Source organism: Pongo pygmaeus, chromosome 11 (genome assembly GCF_028885625.2).
Source record: "Pongo pygmaeus isolate AG05252 chromosome 11, NHGRI_mPonPyg2-v2.0_pri, whole genome shotgun sequence".
Lineage (NCBI taxonomy): Eukaryota > Metazoa > Chordata > Mammalia > Primates > Hominidae > Pongo > Pongo pygmaeus.
The window spans coordinates 90,945,874-90,964,175 of record NC_072384.2 but is presented as its reverse complement, the minus strand read 5'-3'; the positions used below and the strand labels follow the sequence as shown (position 1 = coordinate 90,964,175).

At 39.4% G+C, this 18,302-nt stretch overlaps 2 protein-coding genes across 4 annotated transcripts in view; one reads left to right on the top strand and one right to left on the bottom strand.

The window, feature by feature from the left end:
• The window catches only part of STAT1 (signal transducer and activator of transcription 1), a 45,564-nt gene extending 33,559 nt beyond the window's left edge, over positions 1 to 12,005 (top strand). For both annotated transcript variants that reach the window (XM_054478708.2, XM_054478709.2), the window contains 7 exons: positions 100 to 149; positions 902 to 996; positions 1,769 to 1,914; positions 4,154 to 4,339; positions 5,273 to 5,348; positions 6,264 to 6,366; positions 10,467 to 12,005. In XM_054478708.2, the coding sequence (XP_054334683.1) occupies positions 100 to 149; positions 902 to 996; positions 1,769 to 1,914; positions 4,154 to 4,339; positions 5,273 to 5,348; positions 6,264 to 6,366; positions 10,467 to 10,481 (671 nt within the window). In that variant the 3' untranslated portion in view covers positions 10,482 to 12,005. The remainder of the gene's footprint in view (positions 1 to 99; positions 150 to 901; positions 997 to 1,768; positions 1,915 to 4,153; positions 4,340 to 5,272; positions 5,349 to 6,263; positions 6,367 to 10,466) is intronic.
• A 3,456-nt stretch (positions 12,006 to 15,461) lies between these two features.
• The window catches only part of GLS (glutaminase), an 85,190-nt gene continuing 82,349 nt past the window's right edge, over positions 15,462 to 18,302 (bottom strand). For both annotated transcript variants that reach the window (XM_054478710.2, XM_063647748.1), the window contains one exon: positions 15,462 to 18,182. In XM_054478710.2, the coding sequence (XP_054334685.1) occupies positions 18,026 to 18,182 (157 nt within the window). In that variant the 3' untranslated portion in view covers positions 15,462 to 18,025. The remainder of the gene's footprint in view (positions 18,183 to 18,302) is intronic.

The following is an 18,302-nucleotide window of genomic DNA, read 5'->3' as shown; positions in this document are numbered from 1 at the left end:
CGGTTCTTTTCCTTGAGAGCAAATACAAGAGCCATCTGTCCAACCAAACCTTTAGAATCAGTTTCTGTTTGCTGAAAAATCTGGTTTTTATTTGTTTAGGTCCTAACGCCAGCCCCGATGGCCTCATTCCGTGGACAAGGTTTTGTAAGGTGAGGACTGTCTGAGTTTTATGCTCTCTGAGTCCTTTTTGCTCTCCGTTGAGGTTCTCATGTTTCTTGCTGTGACAGTTACTTAACTGTTTGCTTATTTTGGCGTGTTCTTCTCTGGCCAAGGAGCCCCTCGGGCAAGTTGTTTACTTTTCTTCAGTGCAGGAGGTTGGTCTCCGAGCAGGAGTCTGACAGGAAGCACCTGCCTGAGTGATAACATTCTTTCATATCTGAAATGAGGCTTCTGTTCACTCACGCTGGACCCCTGCCCAGCAGTGTTTCAGCCATTTCTGTGTGAAATGTATGTTCTGGGCTGGGTGGCACAGCCTGACCAGCCAGACAAGTTTAATGGCCTGCTTGAGCAGAGGGGCCCACTGGGGGAAACATTTAGACTCTGCTGGAGTCACCAGACAGTGCGGACCAGCTTGCACTGCTGGATTTTGCTAGTGTGGGGCAGCTTGTGTTTCCGTGAGTCACGCTGGAGGTCACCCCCAGGCTAGCTTGCTACTGTTTGGAAAGGGAAGCAGAGCCCAGCCCAGGGAAGTGGAGAGCTCTGGAGAGCTCCTGGTCTGAATGCTGATAAGAGCGAGAGGGAACTTGATATTCCCTGCCAGGGGAGGGATCCCATTGCTGTGCTGAATGGGGCAGTTCCATCCTTGGCACCTGGGGAGTCTTTACAGATGATGGTGGGAGGGGCCGTGGTAAGTCACTGTTTTAGATTTTTGTTCATAATGTGTGCATTTGTATACTTTCAGGAAAATATAAATGATAAAAATTTTCCCTTCTGGCTGTGGATTGAAAGCATCCTAGAACTCATTAAAAAACACCTCCTCCCTCTCTGGAATGATGGGTAAGGGCCACCAATGGATGTATTTTGAAACATATTTTTAGTGCTGCGAGGTTGAGACAAGGCCTGAGTCCAGCTTCAGTATTTGACTAGGCGTGTGTGAATCTCACAGGAGTGCACATTTATAGGCTGCCCCTTCAGGGCTTCAGAAGAGTAGAACCTCATAACATTAACCTTACACTTTCTTAGTACAAGTATGTGTATTGGCAAAGCTAAATTAAAAAAAGAAGAAACAACTCGAGTGCCATTCATGCATTCATTCACTCAACAAAAAATTTTTGAGCACCTACTGTGTGGCCCCTAGGAAGGAAGAAAAGCCCTTTTAACTGGGTAAATCATTTCTATCTTGACTTATTGCCAGGATCGGCTGATATTTCAACAAAAGTTTTAACTTGATCAGAAGGGCTAGAATATGAAAATATATTGCCTAGGTCTTCCTCTCCAGTAAAAAAGATGTATAAATTCAGACATTGTCATGGCTTTAAAATAATAAAGGAACAATAAAAGGCTCATTAATCCCACACGTGTTTATTGAGCATCTGTAGCATCCTACTGACACCATGTTCATATTGCTTTTTTTTTAAACCTTAGTATATACATGTATAAGTGAAATGCTTCCTTAAGTGTCAACTGAATAGATTTTAAAATAGTCTACGTTTTTTACCGTAGGTTTTTTTTTCTCACATTCCAGCCATTTTCTTGGTTTGTAAGTTAGCATGAAAATGGAAATCATGATTGAACTAAAAGCCCATCCGTCCGTCTCTTCGATATCCAGGTGCATCATGGGCTTCATCAGCAAGGAGCGAGAGCGTGCCCTGTTGAAGGACCAGCAGCCGGGGACCTTCCTGCTGCGGTTCAGCGAGAGCTCCCGGGAAGGGGCCATCACATTCACATGGGTGGAGCGGTCCCAGAATGGAGGCGGTGAGCGGGAGTTTGAGCACATAGTCCCACTGTTCGATGTGTGTGAAGTCCCTCTTCATCACCGCCAGTCAGCTCATACAGATAGTGCGTTTGGGACATGAAAGTGCAGATCTTATACTTCCCCCAAATGAGTCCCCGATAGGATTTAATAAACCACCACAAATGTTTGTGGTTCACTCTCTGGAACATATTGTGGAAATGATGGTTTTGAAAAGACAGTGCCAATTCTTTCCTTTGCATCAGGTTTGTTATCTGCAGATCAAGGATGTGAGTCAATGTAATCTGCAACCCATTCTTGGAAGGAATCACATTTCCCACAGGAGTAAGCATCCACATTCTCTTAGGGTCATCCTAGAGTAGAGTGTGCAGATGAGACAGGCTTTGGGAGAAGACTTCATACACATCGTTAGCCAGGGAGTTGATGCAGGACCTGTTGGGACGAGTGGCAGCGTCTACCCTGCCTTCAAACAGAGCAGCTGCAAATTTATCTTTATCATATATTGGGTTTCTTTTTAATCAAATGAGTCCATGGCTAAAAGACTCCAGAAACCTTGGTGTTATGAAGCAGGTTTCTGAGGGTGAAGCTCAACAGCGTAAATGAAAAAATCATAAAGACCAACTGATTACTTTTCACTGTTGTTTAGAGTTTGGTCTATTTGAAGGGCAGGAGGAAAAACTGATTTGTTTTAGTAATTTTTGTACTTTCAGTGGGTAGACACAAAATGGAATACTCTTCTTGTTCTATTTATTTTTCTGAAATATTCCTCTTCTCCTGTTTTTCTGGAATACTCCTATTTGTTTTTCTGCCATACTCTTCTTGTTCTGTTTGTTTTTCTGGAATACTCTTGCTCTGTTTGTTTTTCTGGAATATATTCTATTTTTCTGGAATACTCTAGTTCTGTTTATTTTTCTGGAATACTCTAGTTCTGTTTATTTTTCTGGAATACGCTTCTTATTCTATTTATTTTTCTGAAATACTCTTGTTCTATTTGTTTTTCTGGAATATATTCTGTTTTTGTGGAATGCTCTTGTTCTGTTTATTTTTCTGGAATACTTCTGTTCTATTTGTTTTTCTGGAATACTCTTCTTGTTCCATTTATTTTTCTGGAATACCCTTCTTGTTCTATTTATTTTTCTGGAATACTCTTCTTCTATTTATTTTTCTGGAATACTCTTCTTTCTTCTATTTATTTTTCTGGAATACTCTTCCTGTTCTATTTTTCTGGAATACCCTTCTTGTTCTGTTTATTTTTCTGGACTACTATTCTTCTATTTTTTTTTCTGGAATGGTCTTCTTTCTTGTTCTATTTATTTTTCTGGAATACTCTTGTTCTATTTGTTTTTCTGGAATACTTTTCTTGTTCTATTTTTCTTCTGAGGAAAGAGCAGGGGGGCTGAGACGAGAGTCTGGCGTGGGCAGTAGTCATTGGAACCTGCCCTTTTCCTCTTATCCTGTTCCCTTCCTGAACCAGCTGAGAGACAGAGCTAGTAGACCAAGCAGAGATGAAGAAAACCCTTGGCAACCAGGAAAGGTCAAGCAGGACACTACCAGCCAGGAAGGGTTAGGATGGCAGCACAGTCTCATGTTGCACAGCAGGCTCCCCAGAGCACCTGAACTGTGGCCTCTGGAAGGTCGACACCCAAAGGGAGATTCTGTATCAGCTAGGAAGAAGGATCTGAATTCAGTCTGGGAATAAGAACGGGAGTAAATTAAACCATGGTTTATTACATTAAGGGTTACAGGGAAATGTAGCAAATAGAATCATTTTTAATTTGAAAAGTTGTTTTCTATATATCACAATTTATTTTAATAAAAAATTAGATTTTTCAATATGAAAAGAAAAACAGAAAGTGAGTTTATCTCTAGTAATTTAAATCTGTGGCTTAAGCCAAGATGACCCACTTAGTAGTGAGTTATTTATGTGCCTATGGGCAGCACGTCATTGAAGATGCAGGCTTTTAAAGGTTTTTAATAAATATTTTTTGCCCAGATTTATAAATCTAAGCAAATAATGGCAAATAGAATGTTATTGAAAATAATACCTCCCTTTATTTTCCCTGAGACAGTATTATAATTTATTTAGAAATAAAGCAGTCTACTATATGTGTTATAACGCTTAGATTGTGATTAGTTCTTATGAGGTTCACTCAAATCCATCAACTCTGCAGTGTTTTATTTCTCTGTCCTCTTTCATTTTGGGATGTTCTGTGGGATTTACTTAGCTTTTCTCCTTTTTAGAACCTGACTTCCATGCGGTTGAACCCTACACGAAGAAAGAACTTTCTGCTGTTACTTTCCCTGACATCATTCGCAATTATAAAGTCATGGCTGCTGAGAATATTCCTGAGAATCCCCTGAAGTATCTGTATCCAAATATTGACAAAGACCATGCCTTTGGAAAGTATTACTCCAGGCCAAAGGAAGGTAAGGGGGGCAAGCAGGTGGTAACAGCGTGGCACAGTCTTTCCTGATGAGGGGGTGATTATTCTGAAACTCCACCCATGCAGTGTTTTGCTTTTGAATTGGTAAGAGTAGGCTTTCAAAAGATGGCATAAACTCAGCGCAGGTGAAACATCATGCATTATTTGGCCTGATACAGCTAGTAAGAAATGAATGGACAATTTCCTATTTTAGGAATGTTGGAAAAGTCCATTGCTGGTCTTGTGTATTTGTTACTATCACTGTTTCCACATGAAAAGGGGTAAAGAATAAGGAACTGTGGTCAACCAACAGAAGGCATCTTGCTCACGTTAAAGTTGAGGAAACTGAGGCCTGGGAGAAGTGAAGTGGTTCATTTAGGGTGGCCCAATTACTTACTAGATCCTATTTTTATTAGATAATTATTAAGAGGAGGCCCCATCTGAGAACACAGGTCTCTTGCTTCTCAGTTGTCAATGAATTGCATTTGAGAAAGTTCAAATTAGACCTGTTTTGTTTGGAACACACCAACAAAGCTGTTTTTCAGAATCAGAAATCTCAATATTAGGACAATTACTTTGGAATGAAGATGCCCCCACCTTACCTTGACAGCTGTGAATATTCATTAGCCAGGCTAATGCCAATAAACTGGATAGAACTTTGCATATTTTGGGCTCCAACTTCTTGTAAGATTTCAAGTTGTGTAAAGAGAAAGCTCCTAGCTAGTGTCCTGCTGAAATCTCCTCCCCTTTTCTTCTCGTTGCTTCTGCATTCTCACTAGAATTTTAGGTGACTCAGGCAGGGAGGTTATAGCCCCTTAAAGTTTTAGTGCTAAGCTGTCTAGAAACACAGTAGAACTTTAATCCCCCCGAACAGTTGATGTTCTATTCTGAAGTAATTTCTGTTGATGGAAAGCATACACAATGTGTTTATTTCTAGCACCAGAGCCAATGGAACTTGATGGCCCTAAAGGAACTGGATATATCAAGACTGAATTGATTTCTGTGTCTGAAGTGTAAGTGAACACAGAAGAGTGACATGTTTACAAACCTCAAGCCAGCCTTGCTCCTGGCTGGGGCCTGTTGAAGATGCTTGTATTTTACTTTTCCATTGTAATTGCTGTCGCCATCACAGCTGAACTTGTTGAGATCCCTGTGTTACTGCCTATCAGCATTTTACTACCTTTAAAAAAAAAAAAAAAAAAAAAGCCAAAAACCAAATTTGTATTTGAGGTATATAAATTTTCCCAAAACTGATACCCTTTGAAAAAGTGTAAATAAAATGAGCAAAAATTGATCAGAGTGGGAAAGTAGTTCTTTTCAATCTAGAAAAGGCCAAAGTAATGATTGAGATACATTGTCTCCACTTGCTTTGATTTTGTTGTTTCATTTTATAAAAGGTAGAAAAAATTTTGGAAATGTCATTGTCAGTTATTTGGCCTGCAGCACTGTCTTGGGGTGAATGGATGTAGTCTTCATGTAAAAACACTGTGTGGAGCAGCTTTATCTGCATTCAAACCTCAAGGTAGGGATGAGGGACTCCCCAGACATTTCTGTGGTGCTTTTCTGTCCAGGGTAAGCCACGAGGCATTGTCATCTCAGGGTAGTGCACCGCACATGCTCACACCTAGGCTTACCCAGGCAGAAGCGGCGCAGATTGCAGTCTGGCTATTGCTCATCACATCCCTGGAGTGTGAAACATTTCCCAAGGGGCTGGGCTGGGGACATGAGCCTCCCAGGAGCTGTACTTTTGCAAATGTATTTTACAAGTGTATGCACTTACCCAAAATAAAAATATAACGTGATAATTCAATTACAGACAAAAGATACGTGATAATTCAATTACAGACAAAAGGTAAAGTGTGTAAGTATGCACTAGTGCTTTCATCACTCAGATGTTGACATTACTCTTTCCTTTTTCCCCATTTTAGTCACCCTTCTAGACTTCAGACCACAGACAACCTGCTCCCCATGTCTCCTGAGGAGTTTGACGAGGTGTCTCGGATAGTGGGCTCTGTAGAATTCGACAGTATGGTGAGTACCACAGCTGGCCTGTGTGTGGCTCTCAATAAGTGTGTGTGCTCAGAGGCAGGGAGGGGGCACCATGGCAGATCCTGGGCCTGTCTGCGGGAGGGAGCCCTGGCGGAGCCAAGGAGAGTGCAGTGCTCAGATGAGCCATGACAAGTTGGAGCTGCTGCATTTAAACCACCTACATCATCAGTGGGATTTTTATTCCTGGCATTCAGCACCTTCCAAAAAACAAGTGACGTTTCTAATATTCAAGTTTCCTCCTCTCCCCTTTAAAGTTGTCCATGTAGAAATTTCATATATTAAGGAACTAAGATTTCTTTGATAAGCAAACGTTTTTCTTCGGTATGCGATTTCATCACTGTGTCTAGGGGAGGGAGTGTTATTTTTAGAAAGGGAGGGACTAACACTTGGTATTTACAATAATTAGAGAGAATTATACTTTAGCAGCAATGAGATTACTTCATCTGCCTTATATTTGAGAGCTAATTTGTACAAGTAGCTCCTGGGGCTGTGAAGGGCTTGCCAAGAGTAAAAACGTTCAAGGAGTGAAATAGTTAATGAGATTCAGGATAGAAATGGGAATATGATTGTCCACAAAGAGAGCATCTTCCTTTGGGAGGGTGTTTTTTAGTATATCAACTAGTATTGTTTGCCTTTCAGCCTAAAATCCTTCCTCTTAAAGATTGTGCTTGCTTGGCTGGATTTTTGCTGATGCTGTTCAATTTTAAGCTCTTTTCCACATGGAGCTATTCCAGCTCATTTTTAAAAATTTATTTAATGCTTCCAAAAAATATCCTGAGTTATTACTGGCCTTTCTTCCTTACTGTATACCTGGTGCCTGGCAAAAAGTAGGTGCTCAACAAAGAGAGGAAGGCAGGGAGGGGAAAGGTAAGCGAGAATGAGAGGGCGTCACTCTTCAGACATTTGGGGAATGCGTTGATAAGGCCTCAGTAAGATCTGCCTGGATTCAGGTTTCTCATGTGTAATTTTTTGACTTTTTTCCTCACCTTAAGCACGGGCTACAATCATTAGAGATTGTACTTTGTTACACTTTCCTGATTGTTGTTGACGAAATAGGCCATTTAGAAAAACACTTAGCTATTGTGGCAGCGAAATAGTTTCATTCCTATTGGCAAGTGTAAAATGAACCTTTTCTGCATGTAAGAAGGATCCTGCTAGAATGTCGCTCCCAACACTGCTATTTAAAGGTATAAAGGGCTTTGTAGGCCTGGCACAAAAATGGAATAAATATAAAGCCCTATTCAGAAAATATGTTATATCACAGGAACTGTAAAATGGGGGGATTTTTTATACCTCCTTTGTTGTTCCTGAGCAAATTACATCATCACCACCACCATTAATAGGTGACATTAAGCACCTACAGTATACCACGTACTTCACAGGTAGTAACTCATTCAGTCCTCACAGCCACCTTCTGAGTTAGGTATATTGTTGTTCCTACTTTGACAGATGTGGGAACAGAGCCCCTCCTCCCCACACAGCCCCTTTTATGTAACTTGACTAAGATCAAGCAGTTAGTAAATGGTAGAAAGAATATTTGAATCTACCTAGTGAGTCTCTAGTGCATGCTTTTGTCCAGTATCCTGGAAAGCCTCCCACAAAAAGCTAATCTTTGCCCCATTCAAAATATGCACCCTGAAGAACCTGTTTGTACAGGATTGGGTTTATTCTGTTATTAAGACAAAGGCATCATGGCCTTTGGGTGAGAGGCCTGTGTGTGTTTGGGATTTGGCAATCAGCATTCCATCTCTGTCATCACCATTATTGAGAAAATAGATGGATTGGTTCCCTCTCTGCAGTCCTGTGGAGCAGTTGGACTGCTCTCTGTGCTCTCAGGATGATACTGTGAGAGCAATTTAAATATGCTAAGCACATGTCAGGAAACAGTTTTGTAGTCTTTGGACACTCGCTGTAGCCATTCCATTCCATTTCAGATGATTTCATTCATTTCATTTGTAGAATAAAATAAATCCATTTCACACACACACACACACACACACACACACACACACACACACTCTACACACCACTAAAGTCTCCCATTAAACCCATAGAAGACTTAAAGAGCTAAAAGAGGCTATAATTTAAAAAAAGAAAAAGAAAAAGAGTTCATAATATAGACACGGTACTGGTTAGACAACAGTTGAATCAGTCTCTAAATTGGGTTGACTTCACAATGGTTTGCTGTCCTGCCCCTTGGCCATGACTTCCATCCAGCATCTACTCTTAGAATCAGGGTGTATACTCTGAAACAGAAGCAGCTCTCCCCAAGCTGGCTGTCTTCTGCCAAGTCTGGAGGTTGCAGCTCTGAAAGAGGGTGGCACCAGGGGCCAACGCCTGGTGCAGCTTCAGGAGCAACAGGACCATAGGCTCCTGAGGAAATTGTCCAAGAGAGCCAGAGCACCAGTGTTCTCTGCAGTCTGACTTGGGCATTTGTTTAGTCTGGATTTCCTATGTAATCATTGTTTTCCTCTGGGACTATAATAGAACCAGTCTACTCTCCAAGAGGCCTTTAGCCAAAGCTCATAATGATAGGACTAGCTATTAATTGTCCACTACTTTCTGTCTACTATACTAAACGTTTTACATATGCCATCTAATTTAACAAGCCTATCTGCTAGGTACTGTTAATCCCCTTTTGATAGATGAAGACTTTGAGATTTAGAGAGGTTAAGCCACTTGCCCTGGTCATGCAGTGACAGGATCTGAATCCGGGCTTCCTCTCTTCCTCTATCTATCTCCCCCTCCCTCCCTCTCTTTACCCCACAGTCCACTCTATTAAGCACACATTTGAAACATCAGCCAGGCCGGGCGCGGTGGCTTACACCTGTAATCCCAACATTTTGGGAGGCCGGGGCGGGTGGATCACCTGAGATCAGGAGTTTGAGAACAGCCTGGCCACCATGGTGAAACCCCATCTCTACTAAAAATACAAAAATTAGCTGGGCATGGTGGTGTGTGCCTGTAATCCCAGCTACTAGGGGGGCTGAAGCAGGAGGATCGCTTGAACCTGGAAAGTGGAGGTTGCAGTGAGCCAAGATGGTGCCACTGCACTCCAGCCTGGGCAACAGAGGAAGACTCCGTCTCAAATTAAAAAAAAAAAAAGAGAAACATCAGCCAGACTGAAACATAGGGACAACACTTTCACCGTGCTTTTCAATCCAAAATAATTTTCCTAAGAGCCCACTATGTACCACACACGATTGAGCACTTGGGATTAAAAAAGAGTTCTCCAGAGGCTTTCCAGTCTAGTGCCATGTGTCTGTCTTGGTGCTACTGGTATTTGGGGCTTCACAATGACTTGTTGGGAATTGGCGGGGTGGGGAGCTTTCCTGTGCTTCGTAGGACGTTCAGCAACACCTCTGGCTTCTACCAAATAGATACCAGTAAGCACATGCACCCTCACAGCCAGATGGGACAATCAGAAATGTCTTCAGCCATTGCCAGGGGACAGAATCATCCTCGATTGAAAGCATCTGGTCTAAGGGGAAAGACCAGGGTGGAAGTCAGACAGGAAGTCGCTGGCAGGCTAGTATCCCTTGGATGAACAGTTTACTTACTATAAGTTGTCCTGGTCAAGGCAGCTGGGCAGAAGGCACTGGTGGGGAGGGTGAAGGGGTTCTTAGTAATTCTGCTTCTTTAGCCTGTACCTGAAACACAGTCAATGATTTTACCCACTGAGTGGCCTTTAGGGGAAGTGTATCATTTCCCTCTCCTTCCTCTCTCCCTCTGGCATATGGCTCAGCATTTCCTCACCCGTTTCACATGAGCAGATTTGACACGTTGCTCTGTCCCCAGACTTGCATAACAGCAAAAAGCTTTATGCAGTCTGGATGGATTCAGAAAATTAAGCCAGTGGGCAGCAGAGTAATAATCCGTCAGCTTAGGTGATATAAAAGGTCTTGATTAGCCCAGGATAATACATAGTACATGCTGAAGGCCCTCTTATTCCATGGTATTTATTTGCCATTGCAAGTATCTTCCTACTACTTCATTCTAGAATAGACAAGCAATGTTTAATGTATGAATCTGCATTTCACAAGATCAGTGTAATAAACTTAACCACATTTTGTCTTTTACAGATGAACACAGTATAGAACATGAATTTTTTTCATCTTCTCTGGCGACAGTTTTCCTTCTCATCTGTGATTCCCTCCTGCTACTCTGTTCCTTCACATCCTGTGTTTCTAGGGAAATGAAAGAAAGGCCAGCAAATTCGCTGCAACCTGTTGATAGCAAGTGAATTTTTCTCTAACTCAGAAACATCAGTTACTCTGAAGGGCATCATGCATCTTACTGAAGGTAAAATTGAAAGGCATTCTCTGAAGAGCGGGTTTCACAAGTGAAAAACATCCAGACCCAAAGTATCAGGACGAGAATGAGGGTCCTTTGGGAAAGGAGAAGTTAAGCAACATCCAGCAAATGTTATGCATAAAGTCAGTGCCCAACTGTTATAGGTTGTTGGATAAATCAGTGGTTATTTAGGGAACTGCTTGACGTAGGAACGGTAAATTTCTGTGGGAGAATTCTTACGTGTTTTCTTTGCTTTAAGTGTAACTGGCAGTTTTCCATAGGTTTACCTGTGAAATAGTTCAAAGCTAAGTTTATGTGCAATTATATCAGTCCTCTTTCAAAGGTAGCCATCATGCATCTGCTAGGTGGAAAATGTGTATTTTATTACATCTTTCACATTGGCTATTTAAAGACAAAGACAAATTCTGTCTCTTGAGAAGAGAATATTAGCTTTACTGTTTGTTATGGCTTAATGACACTAGCTAATATCAACAGAAGGATGTACATTTCCAAATTCACAAGTTGTGTTTGATGTCCAAAGCTGAATACATTCTGCTTTCATCTTGGTCACATACAATTATTTTTACAGTTCTACCAAGGGAGTTAGGCTATTCACAACCACTCATTCAAAAGTTGAAATTAACCATAGATGTAGATAAACTCAGAAATTTAATTCATGTTTCTTAAATGGGCTACTTTGTCTTTTTTGTTATTAGGGTGGTATTTAGTCTATTAGCCACAAAATTGGGAAAGGAGTAGAAAAAGCAGTAACTGACAACTTGAATAATTAACTAGAGATAATATGAGAATCAGATCATTTCAAAACTCATTTCCTATGTAACTGCATTGAGAACTGCATATGTTTCGCTGATATATGTGTTTTTCACATTTGCGAATGGTTCCATTATCCTGTACTTTTTCCAGACACTTTTTTGTGAAGTATATTGTAGTTTTACCTTTTTCCTTCCTTATCACTGACACAAAAAGTAGATAAAGAGATGGGTTTGACAAGGTTCTTCCCTTTTACATACTGCTATGTGGCTGTATCTTGTTTTTCCACTACTGCTACCACAACTATATTATCATGCAAATGCTGTATTTTTCTTTGGTGGAGATAAAGATTTCTTGAGTTTTGTTTTAAAATTAAAGCTAAAGTATCTGTATTGCATTAAATATAATATGCACACAGTGCTTTCCGTGGCACTGCACACAATCTGAGGCCTCCTCTCTCAGTTTTTATATAGATGGCGAGAACCTAAGTTTCAGTTGACTTTTACAATTGAAATGACTAAAAAACGAAGACAACATTAAAACAATATTGTTTCTAATTGCTGAGGTTTAGCTGTCATTTCTTTTTGCCCTTTGGGAATTTGGCATGGTTTCATTTTACTGCACTAGCCAAGAGACTTTACTTTTAAGAAGTATTAAAATTCTAAAATTCTATTAATCTCATTAATAGTATTTAATATAAAGATTCTTAAAATTACTGACATTATGAATTGGTTTGATGCTTTTCTCATGTACCTCAATCCTTATTTTAAAATAAGATCAATAACACTATTTTCCTAAATGTTGTCCTTACCTGCCCTACACATATTCAGAATTGCTATGGCAGATTAAGATATGTCAATGGAAGAGGTCAGAGGAGTAATATTATTGGAAACAGCTGTAATAGGTGCCATAAAAAGCAAACAAACAAAAGTACTTTGGTTCTTTGCGACCACAGCTGTCCCCAAATATACAAATGATTCACCACTTATTTTAAAATGAATCTGGGTATTGCTAATACCCCCAAATTAGCAGTTTTTAATTTTAAAATACATGAGAAATGGGACTTTGTCTTGTCTCCAAAGCAGTCATCTAAAATCTACACCCCCATGATTAGATGCCATTTTTTTCCAAAGATGTCAAAAGCTAGAAGGCCAGGCCTTCTCAAAGTAAAATACACTGTGTATTGGGGAAAAAAGTGTAAGAAGAGGCATAATTACCAAGTTAGACATTGTCTATCAAGTTGTATTTAGCTATTATCATGGAATAGTGTTATTCCCTGATAATGAATGTTGGCATCATAACCAGAATGATTATTCTCATCTGCATATCTTCGTATTTACATCTAGGAAATATAAAGCTTATTTATAGTGAACACTGAGAGTGGTCTCTCTCCAAGGAGTAAGGTAAATATGCCCTGGCTAACTAGTGTAAGTTTGTATTCTTACATAATTAACCATAAGAAGTCACTGAGTAGATCCTAACTTAAGGGATATTTGTGTGTGTTTGAGTATTTCTCGTGTGGTGTTTGTAAGTTTGAAAGGTGTTTTATAAGCATAGAGCTTATGTTTGCTACTGGGGACAAATGTCTCATTTTAAAGGAAAGAGGGTTTTCTGAGATGGCATGAAATGAGTGAAATCTATTTATTGCCTGAAAGCTAAAGTGGACTATGAAGGCAAGTCTTTCTGAACAGAGCAGTCCTGTCACTGACTAACCCAGGGAAAGGACAGGAAAAAGCTAGAAAGTGTTTTGAAAACTCTTCTGCTTACCTTTTGAATTGGGACATTGACAAAGTAAGGACCATTTATGTGAGTGGCTTCCTTTGGTTAGTTATGATTCATTCATTAATTAATTCATCAAATTTATATAGAGCACCTGCCATGAGCCAGGCATTATACTAGATGTTTGGGAAACATTGGTAAACAAAAGCAAAGATCCCTGCTTTTATGGAACTTAAGATATTCTGAGACACTGGATCATATATTCTAGTGCAATCACCTTATTAAAACTTAAGATTTTGTGATGCAAACAGCCAGAAGCTACAAATAATGTAAATGTTATATTTAAAAAATACAATTTCAAAGAAATGACATTTAAACCAGTTTTAGGAAAGCTGAAGACAATATTGTTTTTAGAGCTTTTTAAGATCAGTTTATATCACTCTTAAATGATAATCCTCAGCTTCCAAGTTTTTGTGAACTCACTTTGGGTTATGTGTTTGCTATACTCACTGAGAAATTGAACACCTTGCTTGATTTATTGTAAAAAGGAAAAAACAACAACAGAGCCATACTTAAGCAGTCTTAAACTTATTTATTAACGTTGAGTCTACAGAGAACAGAAAGCTATCTAAGAGGTAGAAAGCTGTCAAATACCTATTATCAAACTCACAATTCTCCTATTTCATAAAGCTATTATAACACCTTAATACCTTACTGTCAGTGTCTGTTTGCAGCCTTTCCACATTTCTTTTACGTAATTGAAACAGTCTTGATATTCTTTTGCCATTGGGACTGCTTGTCAGATGCACTTCATAGCAGCCTTTTTACTGGCTATTTGGAAAGGAAGCAAGGGGTACAGTGGGGGCGCACACAGGCCTAGAGTCTGGTTCATTCTCCAGAATAGAAATAAAACCCCCCAGTCTCTGCCTTTAATGCCTTCCATCCAGTTGTTTTACTGTATCTCACGCCTCCTTTTTAAAAAACTGCCTTAATTTTCTAATCTTTCCCATCCCCAAACACATATAATCTAGTGAATCACATCATTTCCTTGCATAACTATAAGATTATCCTTTCCCAAAAAGCCTTTTTTATAAGTGCCACCTAACACGTTCATGGGCTGCTTCCCTGGGCCATCTGGTATATGATTTATGAATTTACTCATTTTACTATGAGGATTAGCAAGTAAAATTAGGAAGGTTATCCCAACTCCTAAAAAAGTTATACAAAAATAAAATGATCTTGTATCAAGAATAAAAATAACTACTCACTATTTAGGATTATTCACACATTTGTTGCGCCTGCACCGATATCCTGCTCCTACCCATGGATGTATATATATATATATATATATATATATATATAGCTGAAGTTGACTATATGTTGCAGGACTTTCTGTTATAGCACTTATGCCTCTCCCTAAAACTCAGCAGAGGAGAGGCCCTAGCTAATAGGAGATAGTGCATATGAATAAGCTAATATGTATATTCTATCCATACTAGGCATAATCAGTGTTGTAGGACGTAGAACAACAGTGCAGGGCTAAGAGTTCTGTATCACAGCCCACTCTTGGGTCTCAGCTTCATCTATAAAAGAGTGAGTTAGAGAATTTCTGATGTCTCTTCTAATCATTGTGGTAACCCCACTTGTCACCTTGCATAGTACCTGGCTCATCGTAGTTCTAAAATGCCAGCAGTGACTCTTCTAGCAAAGTAACTTACTTTGTGACAGATAGCGTTGATAAATGAAAATGTAACAGTCATGGTGTTCATGTACTTTCTCTATGGTTGGAAAACTATACACTAACCCCTGGCCTGAAAGGAAAGAGTGCCGAAGACCAGGGATTTCTGGCAGTGGAAGCGAATGCTGTTCCCACACAGAATAAATTAGGAGCTGAGGTTTACTGGCTGGTCACACTCAGATTCTAGTGTGATAGTACTAGCTTCAACTCTCCTCTAAATAAATTTCAAGGCTTTGTGAAAATAACCTCTCTTCTCATTCAAGGGTATATTTACTGGTTCCATTCAACAAATATTTACTGAGCACTTCCTAACTGTAAAAGGATAGTGTTTGCATCTAGGGGACTAGAGACATGCCTGCACATCCCCCACCTTCAAAGATGAACTCTACACAGGATTCTTGTCCTAGTCATTGTGGTAACCCCATCTGACACCTTGCACAGTACCTAGCTTTATAGCAGGCATTAGAAATGGATTGGAACCTAACCAGACATGGTCTGTATGCTCAGTGGAGTTCCTGGCTCTCAATTGTTTTAAGAAAATTCATTTTTTCACACATTTTTTTTTTGATACATATATTTATTATGTTGTAAAAAGCAACACTACCTGATAGCATTTAAAATAAATGTTTCCCAATTTCAGAATACTTACAACTTGTAGTTTTAAGATTAGATTCACTTTGGGAGGTTTTAGAAGCAAATACATTCATAGCTGTGTAATCCCCAGGAAGAATCTAAATCTGACATCAGGTCATTCAGTCCCTGCCAGACAGACAACAGCATCAAATGGTCAATAGCTAATCCAGCTCTGCAGCTAAAGGGCAGTGTCGGGCAGCAGTGGGGTATAGCATATTACCAAAGATGAGACCAGCAAAAACAACAATGTATATAAAGCTTTAAATTAGCATGACCATATAGAACTCTCATGATACAGAAAAAGCACATATGATACTAAAGCCAAAACAAAAAGATCTTTGGAGTTTACTGACGGCAGCAGTTAATAGCACAGTCAACAGCATTTAAATCAAATACATTATTACCAGCCAACAGCAAACAGCCCGAGCAGGAATCGGCACATAGTCATAAATAACATCAGGGGTAAATAAGGGCACATTTAATTAGACAACAAAGATTTTACAGAATGGTTTTGATCTGAAAAAAGATGAAAACTCTCTTTGTTCCCAAATAATGGTTAGAACCTCTTTTATTATAGAAAAGCCTCAAAATCATTGGTAATCTCCAAGTCACACAATTCAACTGTCTTAATGTTTCATTTTAGTCACACAAAGCGGGCTGCTCTTTGAGTAAAGTTATCTTGATTGATTTCAATTAAAACGTGTCTACCCTGTAATATCTTTGGGGATAATGCTGCTCCTGTGCAGCATCTTACAAATGCTACCTGTCTCCATGGCTTGATAGATCCATGGGGTAGGAAACTGCTCACTCATCATCCTCCCCATGGAAGCTCAAGCATGGGAACAGCTTCGGGCCTGGTGCAGCTAAGGAACATTGGCCGTGGTTTCACCAAAGGAGGTGCCATCTAGGTAATGGGAGGGCAGTGGCAGGAGCCACTGGCTTAGACTGGAAGTGAAAATGAAAGCACCTGGAGGCTGCTGGAGTAAGGTGCCATCAGGCATGGTAAAGTTTAGAAGCAGCAGAGTGTGCTCATAGAAAAAGAAAAAAAAAGGAATTTGCTGTATGTGATAACAACTAACATTCATGTACTTGAGCTCATTTTACTAAACATAGCTTCAGAGAAGTCCATTTGTGTGCATGTGTGTGTGTGCTTAATATCAGAAATCCTCACTAACATGCCACTTTATCTCGAGGTATGACAGGATAAAATGTATGTGTAACTCCTAGAGAATCCTCTTCTATCGTTTTTTGAAGCCCCTTTTACCCACTTTCCAAATGAATCCTGAAGTACCAACCCAAGACAAAGAATTATAGGTCACAATTTAAAATGAAATGGCCTTTTTCTTATTATTAAACTACAGAGCCCACCAAGAATTACACAATAGAAAAATCACAAGAAATCTGGAATGATCCAGTGGTCCCTCAAGGAGGACAAATCTCTTGATGCAGACTCTTAATGACAGGCTTGGAAACAAATGTTAGTTGTAGCAGTTCCCATACTTTCAGAATAACTTTGGTAGCTTAGAGCATTTCTGAATTTATCTTTACCCTAGAAGCTAAAAAAAAAGTCTTCTTAAAGAGCTGCAGTTGCACATCCCTTCGTTTTTTAGACTGATAAACTTGACTAATTTATACTTAGTAATTTTGTCTCTGGTTCGTCTTCTGTAGACAAATGGCAAAGTTCTGATGCCAGAAATAGGAGGCATTTTCTGACTTACTATGGAAAACATAAAAACTGCATAGTATGCCAGCTCTCACTTTCCCAGCTAAAGGAAAGAGGCAGATAGCTAACTGTCTGAGAAGAGAGGCTGGACTAAGGGGATATAGAAAAAGGAAAATTTTTCAAAAGTATTATAACTACATTCACACATATGTTTTGGTCACCAAACATATCTTAAACAGATTCCCTGATAAAGTCTAATCAGAATTGGTCTATCTTACTAACAGTTGTTAACTATTATAGTTTTTTTAAGAGTCACACCATGAAGCTAGGGTGAGAGAGAGACATTTTAAACACACAACCGTAAGTGCATATAGTTGTTCAAACACTTAAACTAAATTTGTATTTGAAGTCTTGAAAATCACACTATTTGCTTCTAAAGGCAACCTTGACCCATTTGGACAGACTGTACAACAGAGCTTAATTTATAAATGCATATCAGCAGATCATCACCATAAATTGAAAATTCACAAAACACAAATAAATCATGGAAGACCACACAAGCTAGCATTGGTAACTATTTCTTTTACATCAGATTATACAATGCACGAGGTAATATTGCTCACATTATGGAGGGAGATTGTTTTATTTCTATTTTTTCCCAAAGAGATCAGATTTGTCCTGTGTGCACAATGAAGAAAACTCCAGTAACACTGAAATGACAAATGTAAAATATACATCACTACCAGATAGAAATACACACGTTCTTCATAATCATTTTCCACAATTAAATAGGTAAGTGATTTAAATCTTGGGATTTGAGACCATTACAACAATCCATCAAGATTCTTATGGACGGTTTGATTTTCCTTCCCGTTGTCAGAATCTCCTTGAGGTGTGTACTGGACTTGGTATTCTTGGAGAATTTTAAATACATCATGGTGTCCAAAGTGCAGTGCTTCATCCATGGGAGTGTTATTCCACCTAAACACGTAGCACAGCATGGACAGGGTCATTAGGTAATTTATGTACAAAGATGATCACCCCACATTCCTAGATTTTAAATGCAGGTTAAATGGCCAATTTAGCCATTTTAGCAATTTT